General features: G+C 43.3%; 1 protein-coding gene across 1 annotated transcript in view; it reads left to right on the top strand.

The window, feature by feature from the left end:
* The first annotated feature begins 742 nt into the window (after positions 1 to 742).
* Positions 743 to 19,943, top strand: part of DPP6 (dipeptidyl-peptidase 6) — a 281,581-nt gene continuing 262,380 nt past the window's right edge. The window contains 4 exon segments of the mRNA XM_010829360.1: positions 743 to 748; positions 813 to 948; positions 1,418 to 1,512; positions 15,814 to 15,888. Coding sequence (XP_010827662.1) covers positions 743 to 748; positions 813 to 948; positions 1,418 to 1,512; positions 15,814 to 15,888 — 312 coding nt within the window.

Genomic DNA, 19,943 nt, shown 5'->3' with positions numbered 1-19,943 from the left:
TATAGTAGTGCACATACGTCAATCCCAATCTCCGAATTATTATTTCTTCTTCCCATTGTGCACTCTGCCTCCTGTCTACCTTCTATCCTTTCAGAAAGTTTCAGTTCAGTTCAGTCGTGTCCGACTCTTTGCAACCCCATGGACTGCAGCACGCCAGGCCTCCCTGTCCGTCACCAGCTCCCGGAGTTTACTCAAACTCATGTCCATCGAGTCAGTGATGCCATCGAACCATCTCATCCTCTGTCGTCCCCTTCTCCTCATGCCCTCAATCTTTCCCAGCATCAGGGTCTTTTCAAATGAGTCAGCTCTTTGCATCAGGTGGCCAAAGTACTGGAGTTTCAGCTTCAACATCAGTCCTTCCAGTGAATCTTCAAGACTGATTTCCTTTAGGATGGACTGGTTGCACCCTTTCATTTATAGTATGTATACACAGACACAGACACTCATGCCTACGTGCCGATACACTCACACACACACACACCTCTACACGTGTACGATTCAGTGGAATTGCTCTATTAATTGTTTTATTTTTTTAATATTTAATTGGAGGATAATTGCCTTACAATATTGTGTTGACTTCTGCCACACAGCAATGTAAACCAGCCGCGAGTACACACACGACCCCTCCCTCCGGAGCCTCCCCCACCCCCCATCCCATCCCACTCCTCCAGGGAGCCGCAGAGCACCAGGTCGGGTTCCTTGTGCCCATTTAGCAGCTTCCCACTGGCTGGCTGTTTCACACATGGCGGTATATATGTGTCAGTGCTACCCTCGATTCATCCCACCCCCTCCTTCCCCCACTGGGTCCAAAGTCTGTTCTCTATGTGTCTCTATCCCTGCCTGAAAATCAGTTCATCAGTTCCCTTTTTAAGGAGATATTTGGAATCTCAGTTGATTTACAAAGGACCAGTGTCACTGAAGATACAACGAATCGAGTCAAAGATACACGTAAGGGCAGAGCTGCCAGTTCCTCCAGACGTAGCAAAGGGAGCTGTGGACCAAATGAAAGCGATCTTGCAGGATATAGATGTGGGTTTGCTCCTGTGCAAGTGTACAGATTTCACCCTAACGTTTCAGACGCAGGGAATCAATCCCTTTAGTACCAACCACCTTCCAACTCTTGCGGTAGAAGGTTCCATAATCTGCTCATCTGTGTGTCCCACTCCAAAAAATTCTAGAATGTTCTAAAGATTGTGTGTACTTGCACAAGTATAGCAGGAGAAACGATTCAGAGAGAAGCTTCATGTGCAGTTATATGGAAAGGAACTGAATATATTTCACCGTATTTAATGGATCCTTCAACGAAACACAGGATATATTTTTGTTGGAGCTGGTCAGTTCATTTTACCTAAATGTCTATCAAGAGCTAATGAGTTCCTTGGTGTTTCATGTTTCTTTTTTATCTCCTCTCTTGTAGATAAAGAATTCATCTACCGAGAGCAGAAAGGAAGTGTGATACTGCGGAATGTTGAAACAAATACTTCTACGGTGTTAATAGAAGGCAAAAAAATTGTAAGTACTCCCTTTAATGACCAGGATAATTTCAGTTTTCCCGCCTTCGAGTCAGTAAAGCAGAAAATGACTTTAGGTTTCAACTTTTAGTATAGCCAAGCAGAAGCAATAAATTTATAATAGTACAGACTGAGCAGCTAAAGATAATGTGAGACTGAAACCACGCTAATTAATAAGATGAAAGCACGGTTTCTCTAAGTGCACACAAAGTTTCTCTGCAGGTGTTGGAAACAAGTGTTGCACATCACTTTTAATTGAAAGACGAGTCCTAAGGCTTTGCACATTTACAGAACAATTGGGGGTAATGCAGAGAATACTTCAGGATGGCTTGCTCGATCTCTTTTAAAAATCGCATCCTCACATGCACAGGGAATATTAATTTAGGCACTGACAGTACTTACTCTATAATGACATTAAGTGATGTTTATGCTTTGGAACAAGGACGGAGTCGATACGAATGCCAGTACTTCATCATTGGGAATACCTGTTTTCCCAAAGATAATGGCATTAAGATCTGGAGCTCTTGTACAGTTAATGGTATTTATTGAAGAATTGACTGAAGTTATGTACCAGAAATCAATTTAAAGAGCATCAACTCTTTTTTTTTTTTCACATATGTTCAGGCTCATTTTTAGAAGGAATCAATCTTCAGCTTTAGGGAGCCTCTCCTTTTCTCGTACAATATGCTGAAAGGAAGGCACGGGAAGAAACTAAGGCAAGTCTGTTAAAAGAGAGACTTGAAACAGACCAAGAATTTGCAGTCAGAACAATCATAACAGGCATCCGGGGTGAATGAGAAACACAAGGAATCCTGGAATTCTGGGATCTGGGGATTAGAGCCCATGGTGGTGGGGGTGGGGGTGGGGGTGGGGTGTGCGGGGGAAGAGCTGCCTAGATTTACAGCTAAGGATCCTGAGCCCAGTAAGGGAGTGAGCTTGAGATCCCTGGGGGAGGACTCAGGCTGGTCCCTGGAGCCTCCATCCCAGACAAGAAAGGATGAGAGGACCACTCCATCTCTGTGCTGCCCCACCCGCCACCCACACAAATGCTGCCCCACCTTCTCCAGAACACGAAGCTTGTCTTTTGAACACTTTTCATTTCTTTTCGGTGTAGCGACACCTTGTTCTTTAAAAGTAAGCATTTTAGTGGTGTTTAGAAAGAAATGGATCCCGCCCTTTACAGAGACTGTTTGCGGATGTGAGGGAGGCCTGGAATAGCTGTATGACGGTATAATTCCCAAAATGACAGGTTTATTGAATTCAATAGTATTCTGGCAAAGTAGGACCTGACCCAGAAAGAATGAATGTGCCTGCATTTTTTTGTGTTAAAAAACCATCTGTGATAGAATGCCTGCCCTTAGAAAAGCTGATTCAACTCACTTAAACATACAGGAGCTGCAGAAATGGTTTTCTAATAATAATCGAGAGGAGAAAGTAACGGGACTGTTGCTGAGGGTAAGTGCGTGTTGGTGTCAGGATAGCGCCGACACTTCCTGTGAGCACATCGGTTTGCTGGCAGCAGGTGCTGTGCGTACAGCTGCGTAAGACTAGGAACGGCCTTCTCTTTCTCAGATCAATACCGTGTGACAGATCAAGTATTGTAACCGAAGTTGTTTTAGCCGAGCAATAAAGCAACTTTGGAAAACACCTTGGGTAGAGAAAAAAGGAAGAACTCTTCTTAAAAATCGGAAGGCATATCCTATGTAATGAAATTTCTTCTTAACATGTCATTTATCCACTCACATCAGAAACATTTGTTGACCCCCAAAGGTGTACATACATTCTGATTAATACTGTTCATGATCAACCCAGTTTATTCCTGGCTCAAAGCTGCACGTAAAGACTCCTATAAACAGACCTCAGATAAATTCAGTTCGGTTCAGTTGCTCAGTCTTGTCCGACTCTTTGTGACCCCATGGACTGCAGCACGCCAGGCCTCCCTGTCCATCACCAACTCCCGGAGTTTACTCAAACTCATGTCCGTTGAGTCCGTGATGCCATCCAACCATCTCATCCTCTGTCGTCCCCTTCTCCTCCCACCTTCAATCTTTCCCAGCATCAGGGTATTTTCAAATGAGTCAGTTCTTCGCATCAGGTGGCCAAAGTATTGGAGTTTCAGCTTCAGCATCAGTCCTTCCAATGAATATTCAGGACTGATTTCCTTTAGGACGGACTGGTTGGATCTCCTTGCAGTCCAAGGGACTCTCAAGAGTCTTCTCCAACACCACAGTTCAAAAGCATCAATTCTTCAGCGCTCAGCTTTCTTTATGGTCCAATGCTCACATCCATACATGACTACTGGAAAAACCACAGCTTTGACTAGACGGACCTTAAGAGGAAAAGTCCCTGGCGGCCTGCATCATCATTTAGAATATAGAAGCTCTGGATTTAAGTTCTTTTGAGCCAGTTAAACTTCTTGTTCTTCAGCGCCTCCATCTGCAAGTTAAAGCCGATGGAGCGATCCAGCCTTGAGATGGCTGTCTGCCCCGTGTATTTTCAGGAGCAAACATGAAGAAAGGGAAGCACAGTGCTCTGGGGTGTTGGGGTCAAGGGACCCTCTGCTCCCGGGAGGGTGTGTGGGCTGCAGAGAGCAGGAACACAGGGCAGTGGCTCTCGTCTGATCTGCCCTCTTCCCTTTGCGATGATGGCTCACCAAGCAGTCTCTCCTTGTTCGAAACTCAGAAGCTTGAGATTGTTTCAGTGATAAAGGTAAGCTGAGAGAGAGAACTGTGCTACCTGTGAGGCTACCTGTAATCTTCAGGTTTATCTTAAAACGACCCAGAACTAGTGGTGACATGAACATGAAGCAGTGAATGCCTGGGTCAGGAGTTTAGACCATTAACCTGCAGTCTGACCCCTAACCTCATTCTCCTTCCCCAGCCTCACAAGCAAGGTCCCATAGGGTGGGTACCCCAGCCCACTGGCCTTAAGCATCGTCCTGGCTCCTTGGCTTCTGTGACTGGCTCTTTCCCGGGATGGATCAATGGAAGGGAATGAGACTGAATGCCACTCACACTAGCCAATCTAGCAAAATGGTTTATAGATCATTGATGATTATGCAAACGAGAGCTTGCGCTATGCTGGGCTCACCTGGAGGGGTCTCACTTGCCCCCCAAACAACTTCCTTTAACAAAAAGGAGGTCATTTGTCCCTTCTCACACCTTCAAATGGTGGAAATCAGATCATAAAATATTTCAGAACTCCACAAATAGTTTAAGCTGTGAGCTCAAGGAGACATTTACATTCTGTGGTAATTCCATCCTGGTTTGCACTGTTAACTTGCATTCTTTGGGGGTTTTTATGTTATCTTCTGATGGGCGTTTTCAGACCCTTATTATTTGGTAGTGTATGGTATTTGGTGTGACATGATAATTGACTTTAGGAAGCATTTACCAAAAGATCCTGGCCAGGGGACTTCCCTGGTGGTGAAGACTTTGCCTTCCAATGCAGGGAGCACAGGTTTGATCCCTGGTTGGGAAGCTAAGATCCTGCATGCCTTGCAGCCCTCCCCCCAAAAAATACCAGAAAGTGGAAACAATGTAACAAATTCAGTAGAAACTTTAAAAATTAGTCCACATCTGAAAAAAATCTTTAAAAAAAATCTTGGTGCACTTTCTGGTTTTTTGAATACTTTTGAGGTGTTCCTTTTAGATTTCTACGGGAAATGAAATCACAAGCACGTCGTCTGGGAGCCGGGGACCCGTGCTGCTCAGCTGTAAAGCTCATCGGAGGCAGGTCCAGCCTGGTTTAGTTTTGTCTCTTCCACGGTGCTTGGCACTGTGACCTGCACACAGTAGGTGGTCCATAACTGTGTATCGTGTGAATGAACATAAAAGGTCACAAAACAGGAGTGAGCCGTCGGTCCCCCGGAGCATCAGTGCGGTAAGGATGGGGGCGGTTCCTGAACCAGCTCCTCCCCACGCTGGTGTTGCTGTCTGCTCGGAGCGGCAGGCCTTCAGGCAGCTGTGCAAGCTCTGTGCATCCTCTCCCGCCTCCCAGGAATGTTTTCTGGACGACATGAGAAGACAGACGTGCAGACTGGGATGTGAACGTCAGTCAACGCGGCTCAGGATTGTGGGAGAGCCCCGGCGGATCAAGGCTCCGGCAGGATGAGCCAGTGGCGGCTCTAAATAGAGATACGCAGGGAGACTAGGTCAGCAGTGCTGGATGGAGGATTAGCATCCTTGGCTTTGAGCCCCTTCCCTGTAGGACTTGGGTCTAGGCTGTGTCCCAACATGAGGCGGGTGCCTTCCCTCAATTTCTAAAAATAAAGTCTAAGCCAGCTTTCACGTGGACTCTGTGCACGCAGCACTCATTTTACTGAGTTTTTCAGATACTGTGTTTTTTCCACAAATTGAAGGTTTATGGCCACCTACGTCAAACAAGTCTTCTGGTGCCGTTTTTCCAACAGCATTTGCCCACTGTGCGTCTCTGTCGCATTTTGGCAGTTCTCACCATACCTCAGGTTTTTCACTCTGTTTGTTATGGGGAACTGTGATCGGTGGTTTTTGATGTTGCTATTATAATTATTTGCAGGGCACCCTGGGGAGCACCCGTATAAGAAAGCAAACTTAATTGAAAATGTTGTGTGTTCTGACTGCTCCCCACTCCCAGCCATTCCCCTGACTCCCTTTTCTCAGTCTCTCTGTTCCCTGAGACTCAACAGTATTGAAATTGGGCCAGTTAATGGCCCTACAAGGTCCTCTAAGTATTCAAGTGAAAGGAAGAGTCACATTCCAGGCCTCTCACTTTAAATCAAAAGTCAGAAGTGGTGAAGCGTAGTGAGGGAGGTCCTCAAAAGCCGCAGTAGGCCGAAAGCTAAGCCTCTGGCCATTTACCCACGTTGTGAATGCAAAGGAAGAGTTGTTGAAGGAGGTGAAAAGTGCTCTTCCAGTGACCACATGAATGATAAAGCAAAATAACCTCATTGGTGTCGTGGAGAAAGTTTTAATGTTCTGAACAGAAGATCTGAACAGCCACCGCATTGCCTTAAGCCAAAGTCTAATCCAGGCAAGGCCCTAACTCTTCAGTTCTCTGAAGCCTGAGACAGGTGAGGAAGCCGCAGGAGAAAAGTCTGAAGCTGGCAGAGGCTGGTTCGTGAAGTCTGTGCAAGGAAACCGTCTCTCTAGCATCTAGTGCAGGGTGAAGCCAGCAAGTGCTGATGTAGGAGCTGTGGGTCATCCAGAAGACCTAGGTAAGATGATCAGTGAAGGTGGCTACAGTAAGCCACACAGCTTCAATTTATCGGGCTGGCCAGAATCTCAGCAGACGGACCAGATGAACTTTTTGGCCAGCCCGATAAATGAAACAGTCTTATGTTGGAAGAAGACAGCATCAAAGACTCTCATAGCGAGAGAGAAGTCAATACGTGGCTTCAAAGCTTCGAGGGACAGGCTGACTCTTCACAATGAGGGTTAATGCAACTGATGACTTTCGCTTGAAGCCAGTAGTCATTTACCATTCCAAAAGTCCTAGGGCCCTTAAGAATTGGGCTAAATCTACTCTGCCCTGTGTTCTATAAACAGAACAACAAAGCCTGGATGATGGCTCATCCGTTTACCACATGGTCTGCTGAATATTTTAAACCCACTGTTGAGACCTACTGCTCAGAAAAGAAGATGCCTTTCAAAATATTACTGCTCATTGACAATGCACCTGGTCCCCAGAAGCTCCGATGGAGATGTACAACAAGATTAACATTCTCATGCCTGCAAACACAACCATTCTGTAGCTCATGGATCTAAGAGTAATTTTGATTTTTAAGCCCATAAGGAAATATTTCATTAGAGTATAGCTGCCATAGATAGTGAGTCCTCTGATGATCTGGGCAAAGTCAATCGAAAACCTTCTGGAAACGACTCACCATTCTAGATGTTAAGAACATTCATGATTCGTGGGAAGAGGTCAAAGCACCAATGTTAACAGGAGATTGGGAGAAGTTGAGTCTAACCCTCACGGATAACTCTGAGGGGTTCGAGACTTCACTGGAGGAAGTAATGGCACATGTGGAACAGCCGGAAAACTAGAATTAGAAGTGGAGCCTGAGAACGCACCTGAATGGCTGCAATCTCATGATGAAATTTGAACGGATGAGGAGTTGCTCTTATGGATGAACAAAGTGAGTGGTTTCTTGAGATGAAGTCCACTCCTCAGAAGATGCTGTGAAGATGGTTGACATAACAACAAAGAATTTAGTGTGTTCCCTCAACTTACTGAGAAGCAGCAGCAGTAGGTTTGAGAGCGCTGACTCCAGTTTTGAAAGACATTCTCCCGTGGGAAAAGCACTTTCAAACAGCCCTGCCTGCTCCAGAGAAATTGTTCGTGAAGGAGCAGTTCATCAGTGGCAAACTTCACTGCTGTGTTGTTTCAAGAAATTGCCACAGTCATCCCACTGATTCTCTTTCTCCAGTGCAAGTGCATTTAAAATGGGCTTAATAACATAAATTTCACAGGGGCTGAAATTCTTACAGAAACTCACCACCATCTCTCCAATTCTTCTGAAACATAGTAGTGTAAAAATTCTCCACCGGATGCAGTGTTGGCCTCTGCTTGAGATTTCAGTATCTAAAGCGGAAATAGTCTTTGCAGACTGTGTCATTCAAACCCTTCCTTTCTTCCGTGAGGAAACCAAGAGGGTCCACAGACAACCGTGACTTGACCTCCACTTCATGAGCTGTGGATCCAGCCGGCTGGTTCAGCGTAGGCCACCGTGTCAGCTGCGGTCCCCATGCTCTTACGCTGTCTGCACTTACGATACCATTGGTCAGCCAGGAGCTGCACGGTGGGTTCAGTCATTCAGTGTACTGTTTACATCGTTCCAGGTGTTTGGGAAGCAACTAGCGATGCGTCCAAGGTTAATAAAAATATTTACGTCTTCTGACTCCTTCCAGGGAATTTGTCATAAGTAAATTTTCTAAAACGTTTCTTACAATAGTGAAAAGGCATGACACTTGAGAAATGAGATAAGTAAGTAAGTAAAAATAGGCTTCCCTCGTAGCTCAATTGGTAAGAGTAAATTAAAGGGACTTCCCTGGGTGGTCCAGCAGTTAAGAATCCACCTTGCAATGCAGCGGATGTGGGTTCAATCCCTGGCTGGGGAACTAAGATCCCACGTACCTCGGAGAAACTAAGCCGGCATGCCGCAACTGCCGAACCCATACACCACGACTCGAGAGTCCTCGTGCCATGGCAAAGACCCAACTAAGACCCAAGGCAGCCTAACCGCTTAATTAATTAACATGATGTTGCCCTTAAAATAATAGTTATGAAGGCTACAGAGTATTAAATAATGCAAACATGTTTATGATGTTTTAGTAAATAAACACAAAAGAATGCAATATAATACACTTCAGTTAACACCTGTCAGCATCATCCGTGTACCCTGAGAAGGCTGGGAAGTCAACCCCGAGTTCTGACGGTAGCTCGTCTCATTGGGCGGTGAAATTTTGTACATTATTTTGCAGTGTGATGATTTCCATAATTGCTGTTTCAGTGCCATTCACTCAGTAATTTTAATCAGATTTTAAAAAATTCAACCTCACATTCCAAAGACATTAGATTTCTTCCACTGATGAATATGTAAGAGCTATAGATGGTTCCTGGAAACACTTGGAAGAGAAAAACAAGCAAATAGAAAAAATATCCTGTTGTTACGCTTATGTCAGACTTTCTCAACTTTTTATGTCTTTACTTGTTTAATTACTGATCGACTTGTTTTAATTACTTATTTAAATTGCTGGATTAGCATTTAAATGAAAAGCCTTTTTGTTTCTCTAATTTCTTTCTCTCTTTGATTTTATATCATCATGAGACAGCAGAATTTGAATTTTTATCTCACTCTCTAAAAATGAATGAATTCTAACTCCCCACAGGGAGGGACATAATTACAAGTGTTCTTAGAGCTGTTCCAGACTCCAGGAGACAAATGGCCAAGGAAATCCAGAAGGTTCTTCCCTGAACTGGTGCCAACAGACCCCCAGCTAAGACACGTCTGTGGTGGGGCCGGCTGTGCCCGGCAAGCACTGCTGCCCCAAGCTGACTAAGTGTTTAGCCATCAGTAGTTTGACTAAACTGGGCCCCCGAGTCAGGGCTGTGGCAGAGGAATAGCCTTGTTTTGTCCGTAACTCAGACGGTCAGCTCTGGCTCCGACGGTGTCCAGGGAAAGGTTTTGTTTGGCCCACAGAGTAGCTTTGTACAAACTCAGTGTCCACGTTTCTGGCTTTGCTTTAAAAGTTGTATTGGCAGCAGCAAAACATACTATTCTCACAGATAGCAGATCTGGCCGGTGGGGCCGGGGCAGCTGGCCCGTCCGCAGAGTGACCACAAGCCTTGGCTTCTGACCAGACTGGCCTCGGCGTGTCAGAACTTTGAGTCTGCAGACAAAAGGGCAGCCTGAGAAGTCAGCATCTTTTGCAGGAACACTGTAGACGGCTGTGGCCCACGTCTGTGTATTCTGCGTTTCTTCCCGTGTCTACTTGGCTCAGCTCATCCTCTCTGTCCTTCTGTGTTTTTCCTTTTTCCTCTGGGGTCTCAGATGACCCCTTCCTTTGTATTCCTGATGGTTTCTTTTACTTTTTCTCCTTCTCTTCCTTCCGTTTCTTTGTCTACCTCCCATATGACAAGACAGAACAAAAGACAGAAGTGTTTTTTACTTATTTTAATTCTCATTTTCATTCTGTTTTTAACCTTTTAAATTGCATATAATTGTATATATTTACCTTTATAAATTGTATAATTTAACTCTTTAAACTATTTTCCAATGTTTATTTTCTTTGTTTCTATTTAAAATTTTTTTATTGAAATGTAGTTGATTTACAATGTTGTCAGTTTCTGCTGTACCTCAAAGCGATTCAGTTATATATATATATGTAAATATACATATATATAGGCTTCCCTGGTGGCCCAGATGGTAAAGAATCTGCCTACAATGCAGGAGACCCAGATTCAATCCCTAGGTCAGGAAGATCCCCTAGACAAAGGAATGGCAACCCCCTCCCTTCCCTGGGAAATCCCATGAACAGAGGAGCTTGGTGGGCTACAGTCCGTGGGGGTCACAAAGTCAGACACAGCTGAGCAATTAACACTTTCATTTTCATATATATACACGTGCATCTGTCTCTCTGTGTGCTCAGTCGTGTCCAACTCTGCAGCCCCATGGAATGTGTGTGTGTGTGTGTGTGTGTGTGTGTGTGTGTATATATATATATGTATGTATATATCCCAAACTCCCAATCCTTCCCTCTCCTGCTTTTAATTTTAACGTAGGTGAGTAGAATATGTTATATCAATACTTGTGTTTTTAAAAGACCTGAGAAGACGTCCAGGCGCAGCTCCGTGTTTCTGCCCCAGACCTGTTCCTCTGTAGGGGAGGCTGGGCTGATGCTGCTCTGCGCTCACCGCTGCAGGGCATCGTTCGACCTTAAGGAGGAGTCTTCTCTGAGTGAGACCCTGAGCTGCACGAGGAGGTGGGTGGCGGGATACCAGATTCATAAAACACAGTGTCTACTTCTGGGAAGCTTTCAGCCCAGGTATAAAAGAAGGCAGCATCTGAATGAAATATGTTCCAAGTTGTAGTCCCATGTGGGACGGGAATAAGGAAGGAAGGAGGAAAGGGTGTTAGCCTTGACAATAGATGAGGTCTTGAAGAGGGAGCGTTCCAGCCACCCCTGGAAGGCAACTGTGGTCTGCAGACCAGTGGGAAGTGGCATCCTCACAGCATGAACAGATGGAGTCAGGAGGGTTCTGGGCAGACCATGAGGAGAAGTCGTGACCTGGTGAGCTTGTCCAGGAGGGCCGTGGGAGGCTGTGGCTTAAAAGTCCTGGAAAAGAGTAAGTCACCTGTGTGGTACTTTGTGGGTCCTCTTTACTCTGTGGGAGATTGGAACGGATGGGATTTTCAAGGACAAGTGTGTGTTTTAGGAAAGTAAGTCTAGACTCCAGTATAAAAGCGTATTTGGAGAAGAGAAAGACTCTAGGTCAGGAGCCCCCAGGGGCTGCTTCAGGTCCAGATGAAGAGAAAGACGCCCTGAATGGAGGGAGAAAAGCAGAGATGGGATGGGTTTACGTTGTGTTGTGGAGGGAGAACCGGGAAGACTTGGAGACGCTGCGTGTGCAGGCAGCTGAGAGCTGAAGCAGAGGTCTGGGTCGTCCGGGGGATTTGAGCCTTGTTGGTGGAAGAGTGGGCCATCTCAGGGAAGTTGGAGATCTCGGTCAGGAGACGTCAGCCCAGGTGGGCAGACGGCCAGGGAAACTGAGGAAGAGGATGTGCAGGGTTTACACAGGATAAATCAACGATGATTGATGTTTGAGAGCTCACAGTGCGACAAGAAGTAAAACACGGTATATGTATTATCTTATTTAACTGAAATCCTTAGGAGTCTTATGAGTGGGAACATTTACTATTTATCAATAAGAAGGCTGAAGTTTATGAAGGTTAAAATAATTTTTTCAGAGTAATATAGCTGTTAACTGGGACTCCCGAGAGCTGAACTCAGCTTTGCCTAATTCCAAACAAAGTTATTTTTAAATTGCATGAGGGATGCAGCCGCAGGAATCCATCACCTTGAGACTGAGAAGGGGGCCCAGCTTCAGACTCATTTTCATACCTGTGGTCCCCCGTGGCATGTCACAGGATTGCTCCTGGAGGCCACCTCGTATTGATTAAAAGATTACAGATGCAAAATAGTGCATCAGCTTAGCATAATGCAAAAATCAACGATGCATCTAAGTGCACGGAACGGTCCTTTTCCAAGGTTAGAGGGAAGTCGGCTCGGGAAGCCACCGGGAGACGTTTCTCGGCGGTCGAGCTTTATCGTCCTTGCAGCCTGTTCTCTAGCGACTGCGCTTTCGGGTCTTCTCTGGCTGTCACAGGCAGTGCTGGGAGCAGCACCCGGGGCTGTCTGATCCCAGATAAAGTGGTTTCCAGGGGAAGGAGGGGCCCAGGTACAGGCCGCACGGCCTGGCCCATGAGTTCCCTTCTTCCTCACTGCCTAGGGAGGCGCAGTCACAGCCGTCCGTGTGCTGTTTGGTGCGGGCTTCCGTGGAGTCCACCGTGTCCTCCGTCTGTGTTCAGCCCCAGTCGTGTCCGACAGCGTCCTCTTGGAGTTCATTTAACCTGGTCACTGTTTGGCTTTTGTGTCATCAGTACTAATCTTGTGCATTTTACTTGTGTATTCTTTTTTTCTTTTTACGAGGAGATTGTTTTCACAAAAGAGCCTGTGGATATATTGATGCTTTCTGCTCTTCGTTTCCCATCTATTACTTGGTAATTTGGAGCATCCTACATTTTCTTTCTTTCTCTCCCGCATGGCCCCCTCTCCTTCTCTGCACTCATAACCACACACCTGTGTATCTAGTACAAGAAAACAGGGCACAACCGTTTTGATGCGCATCCCACCAGAAACATGCCCCCCATATATATATATATATGCATATGTATATTATATATATACATCATCTTTATAGACCCAGTATTGTTTAAAGTCAGAATGGTGCTATTAAAACATTCTGTCATTGATAACTAAATAGCCCCAAATAATGCAAAGTATAAACTCTACACTGATCTCACTAGCGAGCGTAAATGCAAAAATTATAGATAAAATATTGGCAAGTAGAGTTCAGTCGTGTATGCGAATAATAGTGTTCTCTGAACAGTGAGATGTGATCATGACAACGGCATTCAGGTGTCAGGAAGTCAATCAACAAAATTCACTGCAACCGCACAATAACAGGAAAACACTTACAATTTGCCAGAAGATGCTGAAAGGGCATCTGATAAAATTTATCAACCACTCCTGACAAAAATTCCAGGTAAAATAACAGTAAAAACAGCTTAAATAGCATAAAGACTATTTATCATGGACCAATGAGCAAAGAAAATCATTCTAAATGGCAAACAATAAAACCATTTCAATTATAGTCAAGAAGGAATACTCAACATCACCATTAATATTTAATATGTTCTTGGATGGTGGGAAATGCATTATACAAGCAAACTACGTGCTGAGTACAGGAAAATATATCTCTTTTCTGATAATGTAATTCTACTTCAGAAAACCTAAAAGACATTAGTTTTTTAAAAACTACTGTAATTAATAAGAAAATTTATTAATATAGCTTTAATACATAAATAAATCAATACCTTCTCTATTCCTTAACATGAATATCTAGAAATAGAAATGGAGAAAATATTCCATTTATAGCATACAAACAGTACAAAGACCTAGGATAAATCTAAGGAAAGTGCTAAGAGTTAGAGTAAAGCAAACTATAAAATCTTGTTGAAAATTTGAAAAAAATAAAAAGATACAATGTAATCTTAAAAGTATTAAAAAGCAGAGACATTACTTTGCTGACAAATATCTATAGTCAAAGCTATGATTTTTCCAGTAGTCAGGTAGGGATTGAAATTTGCATCATAAAGAAGGCTGAATGCCAAAGTATTGATGCTTTCGAACTGTGGTATTGAAGAAGATGCTTAAAAGTCCATTGGGCTGCAAGGAGATCAAACCAGTCCATCCTAAAGGAAATCAACTCTGAATTTGCATTGGAAGGACTGATGCTGAAACTGAAGCTACAATACTTTGGCCACCTGATGCGAAGAGCTGACTTATTAGAAAAGATCGGGATGCTGGGAAAGATTGAAGGCAGGAGGAGAAGGGGTCGACAGAGGATGAGATGGTTGATCTCGTCTTTCATATGCTTTCCGTGGACGTGAGTTTGAGTAAGCTCCAGGAGATGGTGAAGGACAGGGAAGCCTGGCGTGCTGCAGTCCATGGGGTTGCAAAGAGTCGGACACAACTGAGCAACTGAACAGTAACAACAGCAATGTAATCTTAGGCGAGAATACAGTATTTAAAATGTTAATTCTCTTAAAATTGATATAAAACTTTAACAGAATCCTAATTAGAACTTTGAAACAAATAATGCTGAACATTTGATAAAATATTTTAGTCAACATACATAGTATAGTCAAAGCTACGGTTTTCCCAGTGGTCATGTACATATGTGAGAGGTGGACCGTAAAGAAGGCTGAGCACCGAAGAATTGATGCTTTTGAACTGTGGTGCTGGAGAAGACTCTTGAGAGTCCCTTGGACTGCAAGGAGGTCCAACCAGTCCATCCTAAAGGAGATCAGTCCTGACTATTGGAAGGACTGAGGCTGAAGCTGAAACTCCAATATTTGGCCACCTGATGCGAAGAGCTGACTTATTTGAAAAGACCCTGATATTGGTAAAAATTGAAAGCAGGAGGAGAAGGGGATGACAGAGGATGAGATAGCGGGATGACATCACCGACTCAATGGACATGGGTTTGAGTAAGCTCTGGGAGTTGGTGATGGACAGGGAGGCCTGGCGTGCTGCGGTTCATGGGGTCGCAAAGAGTCGGCCACGACTGAGCGACTGAACTGAACTGAAACATCTAATGTCTGCATGTGGTCATAGCATCATTTGTAGAGTGGTGCATGCCAAGCTGACAATATTGGGCTCTCTTACTGGGTGTGAGGGTGTGTACAGCAGTGCGAGTGCTTCAGAGAAGACAGACAAGTTGAAGGGAAACACAGCATTTTTGATTATTTCATTTATGTAAAATCACCTGTGTGCTGTGAAGAAATTTGAAAGAAAACATGAGTCCTCTATCCACTGACTTGTGACTCAGTGTCCATGGAGGTGCAAAGGCAGGTTGCCAAATCAGGTGTGGAATGCGATTCTATTTTAGGAACAAATCTGCTTAATATAAGCTTCTAAGTATAACAATGAGCAAAGGAATGTACGCTTAAAGATGTGTATCAGTTGCTCCGTGGTGTCCGACTCTTTGCGACCTCATGGACTATAGCCCGCCAGGACCCTCTGTCCATGGGATTCTCCAGGCAAGGATACTGGAGTGGGTTGCCATGCCCTTTTCCAGGGGAGCTTCCCAACCTGGGTCTCCTGCATTTCAGGCGTAAACTTTACTGTCTAAGCTACTAGGGAAGCCCATGTTTAAAGATACAGAGAGGTTGGGAATCTTGTGGGAAAAGAATTGTTTTATGTTTATTTACATCAACTTGTCTCAATAGATATAATATGTTTTGTTGAAATTTGAAAAACAACAAATAAGGTGTAAAAGAACATGATGTAACTGAACATTATCCCATTAGCCAAAAAAAAGGACATAACCATGTTTAACAGACTTTAGCAAGTTTTCTGCAAAGGAATTTTATTGATAAATTTTGAAGATGGCACCATCAGGCACAGTCTCATTGCAAGGTTTTGAATTATATGTATATGTTTTAAAACTCTTTGTTGTTTTTTTTTTCTTTTAGGAATCATTAAGAGCCATCAGATATGAAATATCTCCAGATAGAGAGTACGCTCTTTTTTCATATAACGTGGAACCAGTGAGTACTCGTCTTTCCTATTTATAGAAATGTGTTTCTTTATTCTAATACCGTATTAAGTATTTTCCCTTGAATCTCTATGCTTACCGATCTTTGAATCCTGTAATGGTTAATGGATTCTGGGATAGTCTCCTTTTATGCCACACTGCCACCTAGGAGAGAGCAAAGGTATGAAAGTCTTTTTAGCAGAGGAAAAAAAAAAAACTCCTTTAAAGGCCTATTTCATAGGATTTCCTTGGTAACAAAAAAATTGTCCTTTTATAGATTTACTTACCCTTTTGTAAATTATTTTTCTTGCCATTTTCTCAATCACGCCATACATTTTATCCTAAGAACAAAAAACGACCTCCAGATTCTCCCTAAATTAAAATCAAGTGTTAATTATCTCCTGGCATCACAGTATTCTAGAAAAGACTTGAATTGTCACTTTCTCTGTATAAACCCTTGTTTCTAGCACTTCCTATATGAATCTCCCATAAAATTTCACTAGAATGTTTTTATAAAATCTCATCCTGGTCTTTGGTAGCACTCTAAAACTGGGTCTCTCTTCTTTTTAATGTACTAATATATTAGAATTCATTTTGGCTCTTTAAAATGAGCGAGAGGGTACAATGTATTTAAGTGAAACAGATGTTTGGCTTCCAAGAGATTAGCAGCTTTAGAAATATGCATCAGTGGAACTTTTTTCTCTGGCAAATAAAATGTAGAATTCCGCTGCTTTCTAGCTCTTTTGAGACTATTCTAATTGGAGTTTCATGAAGCTTCTGTGAGATGTAACGGTACTTGCATCATCATTCATGTCTGAGTAGCTCCTTGGTGAGCTTGAGAGAATCTTCCCCCGGCACGAGCCGGGCAAGCTTGCTGAGTTACACACCAGCGAGGAAGCTGGGGTTTGCATGGAGAAGCAACTCCGATTCTAGACATTGTAGAATTTCTTTTCAAAGTAACTTGACAGCTGGTTTTTTATTTCTTGACAACTGGATTTCAGTCTCAATTAAAACTTCAATTGGAGATTTATTCCTCCAAAAGTGGATCTTTTTAAATTCTCCATCTTCAGTTTTCCATTTACTAGTTTTTAAAATGTCCATTATGTAAAAGTTTTCATTTTCTCCATCTGAATCCTTTGGAACAATTGGTCATCTATCTATTTGATTAGGGAAGTCAGTGAACTTGACATACTAGCTTTGGGACTCCATGCATCCTACACCCAACCCTACACACCTCTGAGCGTGATGGTCATGGCTTATAGTATTCCAGCCCCTTTCACCACCCTTGGAAGCTGCCAAAAATGTAACCTCCACCCTTGAACAAGAGAAGAATCCCAGTAGATATTTGAAGGACTTTTGTAGGAATGGGGAAATGAATGCTGAGTTGCTCCGAGGAGAGAAAACCAATGCCCAAGTGAGAAAAGCATCAAAATAAACTTGGTTTCAGGTCATCTTACTCGACAGTCTTTTAATAATAGGAGGAGCTCAATAGTGGGATGAGTTGCCGTGTTTGGTAATGAGCGTCCTGCTCCTTGAAATTTCAAAACAAAGTTTGTATTTGTTCTTCAGAATCTTTTAGACAAGCTTCTCCTACCTACCTACTTGGAGTGCCTGGGACCCTGTGGTTCTGTCCATCATGGAGTTCTCCATCATTCCCCTCCTTCCTCCCAGTGCTCCTCAGGGACAGTGCCTGCGGATCACATTGCAGCTGATGCCATTTTGGGAGAGAATATTTTGCTAAACCCAAGTCTCCCTCATGTAGAACACAGGCTGTAAATAGACACCTTGAGCTAATGCTTTCTCCCTGCACAGCATCCGTTGGCCTTTGGAGTAGACGTGTATTCAGTTTGATTTCTCAATTGAGGGAAAATGTAAAAAAAAAAAAAAATTGTACAGATTTAGCTATATTTTCAACTGTAAAAATGATCAAAGTATCAAAAATGTGTGTTGTATTTTAAAAAATCTATAGAACTGGATATTTTTAACCTGAATCAAAGAAGCAACCCTTGACGGTTTCTAAGTGCTGAGCCGTTACTGAACATGTGGCTGTCCAAGCAACCTGCCTGGACTGTGTGTTTCTTCCTCTCGGTCACTCAGACTAGTCGCAGCGTTGCGTCAGTTCCCAGTTGTTTGACGTCACCTGGTTTCATTTGCCTGTTTTTAATGTCGTCAGCTATTCTTAGAGCAGGAGGCCCTTTGTGTCCTGTCCATCCCCTTGGGATGTGGCCCAGAACCACATGTGTATTCTCGGTGCTGAACAGATGTGTTTCTGCCATTATCTTCTCTCTGAACTCCTTAGCTCTGGACCGAGATTCAAAGTGACTTTTTTTAAGTCCTTGAAATTCTATTAAATACACAAAAAGAAAAAAAAAAATTATGTCATGAAAAAAAAAAGACCCTCATTTGTGAAACATTTTAGTAACATTCCACATTTATTCTGGAAATGGAGGGATCTTGCTAATTAGCATATCTTTTTCCTACTAAACTCTTTTAATATTATTAAACTTATAGCTTAACTAACAGCCTTGAGCATCCACAAATTAGCTAATTTTTAACTGTGTCAACCATATGCTTTTTAAATGGTCTCAAAATTACCCTTTTAAAAAAATATAAAGTTAGCAATTAGATTTGAGAAATAAACCCAAGCCCAGTTTTCTGATTTTTCCAGGCCTTAGATGCCTATAGATCCATAAATGTCTCTAGAATTGAAAAGTAATAAACAATATTATGTTTTTATTTGTGTGTACCAGTCCTGCAGTTTGCAAAATATGTTTATTTACACCCTCTCAGTTCAGTTCGGTTCAGTCGCTCAGTCGTGTCCAACTCCCTGCAACCCCATGAACCACAGCACACCAGGCCTCCCTGTCCATCACCAACTCCTGGAGTTCACTCAGACTCACGTCCATCGAGTCAGTGATGCCATCCAGCCATCTCATCCTCTGTCGTCCCCTTCTCCTCCTGCCCCCAATCCCTCCCAGCATCAGTCTTTTCCAGTGAGTCAGCTCTTCGCATGAGGTGGCCAGAGTACTGGAGTTTCAGCTTCAGCATCAGTCCTTCCAAAGAACACCCAGGGCTGATCTCCTTTAGGATGGACTGGTTGGATCTCCTTGCAGTCCAAGGGACTCTCAAGAGTCTTCTCCAACACCACAGTTCAAAAGCATCAATTCTTCGGTGCTCAGCTTTCTTCACAGTCCAACTCGCGCATCCATCCATGACCACTGGAAAAACCATAGTCTTGACAAGATGGACCTTTGTTTACACCCTCTCACTTCTGCTGAAAAGACCACTCTGCCCACAAAGAGCCAGTATTTCTGTTATTTTCTTTGTTTTACTTGTAGAACTTCTTAACATTTCTCAGTGTATCACTTCTAAAGGGTTCTCTTGAAACTAAGCTAGACATTGGGGGATAGTAATTTTTTATTTTAATTTGAAAGCTATTTAACTATAGTAACTAAACTATACTAAGAGGAGTAAGTTTCCATAAAGTTATCTAATTAATTAGATTATCTAATTATCTAATTAGATAATCCTTCATATTGAAGTATACTTGGCAAATGTGAAAAGTTTCTAAAACTCTTAGGGGAGGAGGAGAAAAATCTTGAATCTTGATATCTTAGATCATTAAAAATATTAATACATTTTGTGACTTCCAAAGAGGAAAGAGAAATTTTATCTGGAAAATATTCTTTCTTAGCAATTATTTTCTAAAAGAGCCAGTGAATATTTGTGGAAGTTCTGGCTGCAGTGTTTAAAGGAGATGCTGTGCTGTGCTTAGTCACTCAGTCGTGTCTGTCTCTGTGTGACCCCACGGACTGTAGCCCTCCAGGCTCCTCTGTCCATGGGATTCTTCAGGCAAGAATACTGGAGTGGGTTGCCATGCCCTCCTCCAGGGGATCTTCCCCACCCAGGGACTGAACCGCACTTCTCTTATGCACAGAACACATCTGCTGAAAGAATATAATGAGTTCCTTCCTTCCTTATGTGGCTTCCCAATCAGATGGGCCAAGAGGTGTGATGATAGCCTTTATGGAGGGCTGTGTTTGGGGCAGGAGAATGAGCTCTCACCAG

The sequence above is a fragment of the Bison bison genome, unplaced genomic scaffold (genome assembly GCF_000754665.1).
Source record: "Bison bison bison isolate TAMUID 2011002044 unplaced genomic scaffold, Bison_UMD1.0 scf7180017864503, whole genome shotgun sequence".
NCBI classification, from domain to species: domain Eukaryota; kingdom Metazoa; phylum Chordata; class Mammalia; order Artiodactyla; family Bovidae; genus Bison; species Bison bison.
Note: the sequence above shows the minus strand (reverse complement) of the source record. Positions and strands in the feature narration are given on the sequence as shown.